This window comes from Convolutriloba macropyga, chromosome 1, assembly GCF_964194025.1.
Source record: "Convolutriloba macropyga chromosome 1, txConMacr16.3, whole genome shotgun sequence".
In the NCBI taxonomy this organism is placed as follows: Eukaryota; Metazoa; Xenacoelomorpha; order Acoela; family Convolutidae; genus Convolutriloba; species Convolutriloba macropyga.
This window is the reverse complement of record NC_134468.1, coordinates 36,153,099-36,162,349: the sequence shown is the minus strand read 5'-3', so window position 1 is coordinate 36,162,349 and position 9,251 is coordinate 36,153,099. Positions and strand designations below refer to the sequence as shown.

Sequence of the window (9,251 nt, the reverse complement as noted above, 5' to 3'; positions counted from 1 at the left end):
TTAATAGTAATAGAACAATGATATATGATTCAAGAGTTGGTTTCCTTGATTTAAAAGCTCTCAGTTTAAAAGATGAGTTAGGAAGAGAAGATATAAATAAACTTATAGCATATATGAAACCACTCATGATAAATGCAACAGATAGAAATACTATTAACCATGATAATTATCAATTCTACTTTAATAAACTTCTTACATTAAAAGGTATTAAAATACAGAATGATGTTTTAACTCAGGAAGTTATTAAAGCAAATGGTCTTAGATTATTTTCAACTATTTTAGGTATTATAAGTTCAGGTTTAATGATATATAATTTTATGAGTCCTGATATATCAGTAAGAAATGCCGGACATGTGGCAACTGCAGCGAGCACTATGTTGAATAGAACAAGTACATTATTGAACTATGGATTTGGCAGAAATCAAGATCAAGATCAAGATCAAGATCTAGATCTGGAACATGAAAGGGAATATACAGATGGAGAAACATGGTCGAAGACCCATCAGCGAAGCTGTTACACAGATAGTGAAACATGGTCGAAGACCCATCACCGAAGCAGTAACACTCATAAATATACTGGGATTTTAAATAAAGAGGGACGAGAGAATCTAAACAGTCTATATGTAAATAATGAAGAATTTAGAAATGAAATTATAAATTATGTTAAAAGTAAAATGCAATTAAACCTTGAAGCAATTTTAGATAAGAGATGTAAAACTAATATACTCAATACGTTAGGAAATAAATATTTAGCAGAGTGTATCAAATCTAAAGATAATACTAAAGATGTAATTGAGATATTGGCTAAATATATATGTTGAGTACAATTGAAATCAGTGAACGAGTTTTGCTCGTGGTTCTCCAACGAACTTTGTTCGTGGTTTACCAACGAACTTTGTTCGTGGTTTACCAAACTGCTTGTTTAAAATATCATTACGAATCATGTCATAAAGATAAAATTGATAAATGTATATGTGGTAATATAACAATAAGTGCTATTTGTGCTAATGATTTTTCTCCATGGGGTTGTTCTTTAAAAAATGAATCTAGCTCTAGTTCTGGTTCTGGTTCTAGCTCAAGTTCTAGCTCTAGCTCTAACTCTAGTTCTGATTCTGGTTCTAGCTCTAGTTCTGGTTCTGGTTCTGATTCTAGTTATAACACCAGTTCTAACTCAGACCCTAACCCTAACTATAACTCAGTCCCTAACCTTAACCATAACCCTAATCCTAACCCTAACCCTAATCCTAACCCTAACTATAACTCAGAAGTATTAATCAGTGAAAGGGACGAAGTCCTTGGTACCCCAACTGCCCCGCAGATCCACGAAGTGGTTACACCAATCAGAAATTGTAATAAATGTAATTATATAAAACCACTAACTGATTTTGATGAGAGTAAGTATACATGTAGAAGTTGTACTTCAGCTAAAGTTAATTGTCCATATTGTGCTTCTATTGTGAGATATGATGGGATACGAGCCCATGTAAAGAAACAGCATCCAGGTGTAGAATTAACCAAAGGATTTAGTAGAAATCTAACTGAAAAACAAAGTTCTAGAACTGAAAGTACTTTAGCCATTAGACAAAATGAAGAAGATTGCTCATATAAATATTATAATTTTGTATCATTTCTTATTAATAATGGAATAAATATAGAAAAAGTAAAAGAAAATATAAATTTATTAAAAAGTATAGATAATTTGAAATAAAGTATAAAAAATATAAAAATTTATAAAAATTTATAAAAAGAGGGGAATCACTCCTTAAGAGTGAGAAAGAGCGATATTTTCTACTTGGGGATCACTCCGAATAAGAGTGAATCGCTCTTAAAGATTGAAATGTAAATTTTGCTTTAATTTTTTTTAAATTTTTTTATCTTATTTTTATTTTAAATTAATTTCTGATTAATTATTGATCCAATATAGAGAGAATATAGAGAGAATATTCAAGAAGACATTGAAAAAAAAACACTTATCACTGTGTTTCCACCGATCTCAGTGTTTTTGACTGTATACCCATCACAGTGTGTCCCATATACAGTCTGACAGCAGGGATCTGCGAAGCAGTTTCACTGATCATCCTTTTTAAGAACTGTGAATTTGGTTTTTTTTTATCTCACTTAGTTTCATAGTTTTTTTTTCTCATCAGAATCCTGAAAGGCGGCATCGCCAATCGGGGGACGTTCACTGGAGTCAGTGAGGAAGGAACCCCAAACCTTCCGTTTGCTAAAGCAACTTAACTAGACTCGATTATTTAACCACTACGCCAAGTGAGACAGGAAGTTTTAGTTTTAGATTGGTTAAATATTGATTAGGGGAATATATGAAAATTTTAATTATTTTAATATTTTCATTTTTTTGTTCAAGTTTTCTTTTTTATTCAAGTTCATTTTCGCAAGTTGGTTTTACGTGCTTGTTAGTTTTATACTAGTACTGGGATACGTCCACCGGAGTCGGTGGGGATCTGCGAAGCAGTTTCACTGATAGAACCCGAACTATCGGTGAAACCGCTTCCCGGATCCGTCTGATAATGGTTAATTACCAGCTTAACTCTTTACTAGTGGTTTGCACTAAGTGAGACAAGAAAGGATAGTTTTTAATTGTATAAGAAGTGAATATAGAGTGAATATACAGTAGTAGATAAAACAGGGAAACCAGCAAGCAGTAAAATTTGTTCCATTCGACGTGCGCGATTAGCGTTAGGAGAAAAGGAACAAATTTTGCTGGTGGCTGGTTTCCCTGTTTTATCTACTACTTGTGTTTTTGTTTATGTAAATTGTCATACACATATGATATTAATTTACCTTTCATTCATTCACTGACTGGAGTGCCTGGCGCTCCTAATGATACTTTCTAGACAGTCTGATTTTTTTTTAAAAAATGTTTTCTGTCGCACTGTAGCCTTGAGGTTCAGAAGAGTACATCCTAGGGGCGCCCCAGCATTCGCAGATACTCATGTGAGGATAACGATGAACTATTTCAGTTTAAGTATGGATCGTTGAACAGTTTCCCCTTTCACTTTTTTTGTCAAATGTCGGGTTTCGGTGGCTCTGTTGGCTGGCCATCCTGCTACCCACCTGTTGTAACGTCACAATGGCTGTCCGTAGATGCCCCTGAAAGTGAAGCAGACGCAGTAAAGGCCCTAGAGGATGCCTACAAAGCCAAAATGGACGCCATTGCAAAGTTTAATTGCAATGTTATTCCTATTGGGAAGGTACGATGCATAGTTCCTTTGACAAAGCTTTTTAATTGCCGCAGAACGATAGCAAGGCTTATTCGGGTCTTTCCCATTATATCCCCCCATTATGATATATTTACTATGATTGGGAGGGGGGGTATAGGTTATCTGACCACTAAGCTGTCTTACCTCTAGTACTTTTTTGTCTTTGACAGTAGTTGTTGTCATTATTCAGTATTAGTAAATCTTAGTTTTTGGTCCGTATTACGACTCGAAGAGCAATTATTTTAGTGGATGTGTTTTAGAGGAAGTCGAATGCCGCACGTGAAAAAAGTGTTTAGGTCAATCTGCTGAACAAACGTCACAAGAGAGAAAATTTAGATTGGGTTGTGATCATGCATTATTCTGAGAGAGAGATAGAGAGCAAGCGAAAATTGTAGGTGTGAAAAAAATTGGCTAAGCGACCAACTTTTTAATCACGTGCGGCTTTTTCAGAGCAGTCTTTTATAGTTTTAATTATTATTGGATATCTGTGTTTGTTTCAATTCTCTGAACTAGTATTTGTTAGATTGGAAGTCTTTTTGATCACCCAAAAAAATATATAAGACTTTTAGGCGCAGTTTGAAGCTATTTTTGCCATTTTACCCTGTTGGACGCTTTTTTAAGGAGTTTTTGTACGGTTATTCCATTTTTATAGCATCGCGGAGCTTTTTTGGTTGAACTTGGTCATTTTAGTGGTTAAGGTGGTTTTTCGACTAAAAAGATATTAATATGAGAAGTGTTTGTCATAAAAATGGGATATTTTCATATAATCACTTTCAATAAAACTTTTTGCTCATTTTCGTCTCATTTTTTAAAGTTCTTTTGACTATTTGATCTGAATCTAGATTTGGCAATAGCTTTTTTGTTCACTATTTAACCTAGAGCTATTCTTTAGGTATTGTTTCTATTGTTACTAAGAATTGAGAGTTCACGGTTTTATACTTTGCATTTATACAGAAGAGAAGTATACGATTTTGTAATTTCTTTTCGATTCATTTCGGTGATTGCCTATTTTATTGTGTAGCGTTTCTTTGACTTACTGTAGTTCAGTGGTACATTGATTTAGCTGAAGAATTTGATCAAGATTTCTCAGAATAACATTAGAGAGGTAGCATTTTAACTTCTTCGGTTTTTTGGAACTTTTTTCGATATTCTCCTTCCTTTCCTCGTTTTCCTCTATGTTGCGTTCTCTTGTTTTTTGGCCTTTTACATGTTTTCTTTCCTCTGTTTTGCTTTGAAAATGATTAGTGGATTTAATTTTTAGGCTTATTTCTTTCATTCGGTGGTTTGCTGGTACTTAAAGGAATGTACTTCGAGTCGCTTCTGTACTCCGGCTATTGTTTTTATTATTTCTGTTGTCTCATCGCTCAGTATAATTACCGACAGTTTTATTGGTTAGTAATAAGGCATAAATGAATCTAATTAATGGTCCCAGTTCATAGCTATTGATTTTCATGACTGTGCATTGGTAAAAATTTGAGCTTGCGACTGTTTATGCTTTTTTGCCTTTTCATTTAATCTTGTTAAGGACAGGTGTCTTAGCTTGCTACCAGGGATGAAATTATTAGTCATTTCAAAGTTAAAGCATTTTCTAACGTGGTCACTTATTGCTTTCAATGCATATCGTATTTTTAATTGTTGTAGTTTTCTTTGTTGTCTTGATTTAGTGTGTTGTCATTAATGACAGGTCTCATTAGTTACTAATAAGATTTAAGATAATTGAATTAAGTGTTTCAGTTCAATGCTATTGCTATCTATTACATACAATGTTCGTTTAATAAAATTTCATTAAATTGTTGAGTTTTGCTAGAATTTGTTGCACTTGTTGTGGTCCGATACTTGATCTCATAAATGACAAGTGTCATCGGTTGCTAATGAGAATTTAGTTTATCGCATTAATTCTTTAATTTCCTAGCTAATGCTTTTTGTGACTTTTAAACTTTCCATTTCAAAAGGTAATAGAATTTCAGAGTTTATGTGAGCGAGTTTTGTTTGTATTTTCTGTTGTATTATTATTTAGTTTCATTAATGGCAGGTTTCATCAGTTGCTGATGATTCATCTCTGACTTTCAATTAATTGCTTGAGTTCATAGCAACTGTCTTCATGATTTTCATTATTTCTTCCCAATAACTTGTTTTTTGGCTAACTTCTTCGGTTTTGCCTCTTTTTTGGTTTTTCTGTCGTTGATTCACACAAGGTTGTTGTTTTGTTTACTCTTTCTAAGGATCCGTAGTGGCAAAATTTTAACAAAGTTTTGTTTTTATTGGCAACCCTTGAAGAACTGGATCTTCCATAATGGAAATTATCAATTTCTGAAGATTCAATTTTGTAAAAGTTGGGTTATGGGCTTCGTTGACTGTCATAGTTTGGTGTTGCTGTAAAGACGCTAATTGTTTGCCGGTCATTTATTATTTCAATTCTTTGATTATAATTCAGGAATTGCCCTGTGTTTTTTGGGGGTGTTTACCAGTTACAGCGATTACGTGGTTCTTCAGAAGCTAAATGACATTATAAAGTACTAAAGTGTACCGGAGAATTATCTTTACATGGGAATTGAAGATTTCACAAAAACAGTTAGTTTTTTTAATATTGAGCATTTGTATCATCTGAATTATGCTAACATTTCGTCGAATTCTTCCGCACTCGATAGCTATAGAATAAAGCTATTCCCATATCTTCCCCGTAACTCAAGGCAAAATCCATTGACTAGGGGTGTAGAAATGATCTAATAGATTACCAAAGTAGTATATTTTTGATGCACGTTATAAACTCATTTTACTTGTGAAGATAATTGTTAATGACACTTGAGTACTTTTTAGCGTCCATTGGATTCTAAATTACCGTCCTTAAGTGTTTAATTGTTATTCTAATAGTTAAAGTTGTTTCCTAATGGCTACGAAAATTCTTTTTGCCTATTATCCTACACGCGTTTATTATTATCTTGTGCTAAATTTTTCCGAGCATTCACCACCTACCTCACTCGATGAAATGACTTCTGCATTCACTTTTAAATCTAATTTGAGTATGTACTAAACTCTAATTGAGATAATACAAGCATTATGACTGTAAAAGCATATTGCTTGAAAGACATTGGTTCAGTGATTTGGAAGGCTTAATTTGAACTGCAATAAATGGCAATTCATTGATTGCTAATTTAGTGTTTGAAATTTGACTTGAAAATAAGAATAATGAAATCAGAATTGTTCTGAATCGCATTTTGGGAATCCGGGGGGAGGGGGGGGGGGGGCGTTATTGGCCTGTTCTTTTACGACTCGAAGAGGAGTTTTGGTTTTCTTGAAGTTTAACCGGAAGTACTATTCCTTCAGACGGCCTTTTGACCTAAAAGGGAACGTGAGTAAAAGTGCCATGTGAACTGTTTTTCTGAGCGACAGAAGTTTTCTGATCATGCGCTGCGTTCATTGAATGACTTGAAAAGTGTTTTCAACTGAGTTGCACAAGTTTTTAGCCGTTTTTCCGTCCAATTGGCCCTTTTTTCTTGTAATTTGTATTTTTATGTTAACCTCCTAATTTTATGCCACACTGTTTTTGAGAGCCCAATAATGAGTTTCAACTTTCTCATTTTTTTAAAAAAATTCTTATTTTTCATTTTAAAAAAAATTGGCTTGTTTTCACTTTCTTTTTTAGATATTTGAGCGGACTTTTTGTTTTCAAAAATGATTGCATATGGCAACTTCTCTATGATAATTGAAGCATTAAATGCCTCTTTATAACGCGAGGTACTTTCTTCCTGATAAAGCAATGCGAATATTCTGGGGCCTCGGTTTTGCTTTTAGGCGAATTTTTTGCCATTATGTATTATTCTTTTGTCCAGTTGATTAATTTAATTTTTTCAATGGTTTCAACTCATTTTGCCTATGGTAGCTCCATCAAGAGAGTATTAAAAGTTAGTTTTGTTGCAGTGACTCCAAAGCGAATTTTAAATTTTTAGTCCTCATTTTTAGTGTTGTTTTGAAAAATTCAGTTTAGTTTCTAACAATATTATCCGCCTTATGCTTTCATATTTTTTAGGTCCTAGATTTGATTGCGGAGCTGTCTTTTTAATTCTAGTATCATGTTCTACTTCATGATAATTTTTAGCCTTGTCAGTGATTCAATCCCTAATTGATCATTCTAAGAATTTTGACCATTTTTCAACGTTGCCAAATTTTTTTACTGATATGAAATTTTGCGGTATCAAGGGTTCAGTGATATTTTCTGTCACAATTATGTTTAATGTTTTTAATCTGTCCAGTTCTTATTGTTACTGAATGATGTCGTAATTGTTCACTTGCTCCAATGATGTCATTGCTCAGATTTTTCTCGTGGTAAGAGCGGTGTAAATTTTACCATTTTTTGAATCAAATCTGATGAGGAATAGAAGTAAGCTTTTAACACAAAAGTTAATGATTTCAGCTGCAATTACGGTTTTTTGTGGAATACCGACGCCTCAAGTCGCTTCCAGATTTCTTCCGGCTATGTTTTTATTTCGTCACCATCACTTGAAATCTGCTTTTTTGTTCATTTTCCACCCTTAGTGGAGCGAGTTTCTTTGTTCAATAGCGTGATTAAATTTTCGGTCACACGTGATTTACCTAATATAACATACCATAAAAATAAAAATAACATAAAAATTGAAGGGGTGAAATTACGAGAGGGCGTGCAATGGTACTTACATATGCGCGTATGTTTGGTCGATTTTTAGACAGAAGCCGACTCCGCAGGAGGTGGTGTTGGAACTGGAGCCGAGGATGAAGGTGCAGTGGGTACAGATTTGGGTGGAAGTGGAGGCAACGATAGCGAAGACCCGGCAGAGGAGGAAGCAGAGAGCTCGCGAGGTGGCGAAGATGATGAACAGGAAGAGGATGAAGATGAAGAGATGTACGAATCATCAGATCAAGGCATGGAAAGTCTGGATTTTGATCAATGACTGGGCAAATTCGTTCTCCAATTCGGCTCTCAAAACACTCGAATTGGCTTTACACAAAGGAAATTATGATGCGAGTGATGACTTGAAAGTAGAGCATCAAATTATGTTTGATCTTATTGTCGATTAGAATCTTATTTCGTTTTTTGATTAAAAATTATGAAATTGTCTTTGTTTTCTTAGTACTCTAACGAAAAAATCTGTCTGCTTGAGACGCAGTTCTCAAGCTGCACCACGTTGTTTCGCTTAAGTTAATTGTTGGTAAGGTTTTGTAAGAAATCAGCTCGACGTGAGGTGACCGTATTAGAGGTCACTCAATTTATCTTGCACTGCTTTTAACCAATTTTGTGTGATGTCATTGGCTGAAATCTGTAGAAAGGACAGAATATCATAAAGACTTTATTCACTCTCCAAATGACTGCAAGGATCGATGAAGGATATTTATGTAACAAAGACCGCTACTAATGAGAGATCTCTTGTGAAAAGTGAATACTCCATTCTGTATTTTTTCCTATCTATATTCTATGCCATGCAAGTCTACTGTGCAGCTCTTTTGGAAATCTGCCGGCTATGTCAGTAACTTGTAATACCAGTTGACCTAGCGCAGAAAAAACCAATGCAGTTGAGAGTTGAATCTGAAAACTAAAGATGAATGAAAGCAAAAAAACACCTACAAGGAAATGAAGAGGGGTGCAACCTGATAAACCCTCAAATATATTTGGCCTCGCAGATTTTAGGGCGCGGAATTGAAGAACGGCGCTCCTCTCCGAAGATGAGCAAGGATGATTACGAGGCAAATTTTTATTGCAATTCAATTATGAAGAATGAAACCTACAAAGAACTAGACCAGAAGCAAATAGAAAGCCCACTCTTGTTTAGCCAGAAATTCAAGGAGCAGATTCAAAACGCAAAAGGACAATCGAAAGGACATTTTGCTTGAATCGATGAACTCTTTGCTCATACTCATTAGACTTTTGATGTTTTCTAAGTGTTTTTCAATTGCCCTCAAACAAAATTTGGAGCAAGTATCATTAATTGCTCTCAAATGAGATGCAATTATTGTAATCGCGTGTTTCTTTTTATGCAAATTTTTCTCTTGACCGTTTTG

At 34.4% G+C, this 9,251-nt stretch overlaps 1 protein-coding gene across 1 annotated transcript; it reads left to right on the top strand.

Annotated features, from left to right (window-relative positions):
* Positions 1-2,985: 2,985 nt before the first annotated feature.
* On the top strand, positions 2,986-8,312 carry LOC142348607 (uncharacterized). The gene is made up of 2 exons (XM_075400011.1): positions 2,986-3,212; positions 7,922-8,312. The coding sequence occupies exons 1-2, from the start codon at positions 3,030-3,032 to the stop codon at positions 8,144-8,146; spliced, it is 408 nt and encodes a 135-aa protein (XP_075256126.1). The 5' UTR covers positions 2,986-3,029; the 3' UTR covers positions 8,147-8,312.
* Positions 8,313-9,251: the final 939 nt, after the last annotated feature.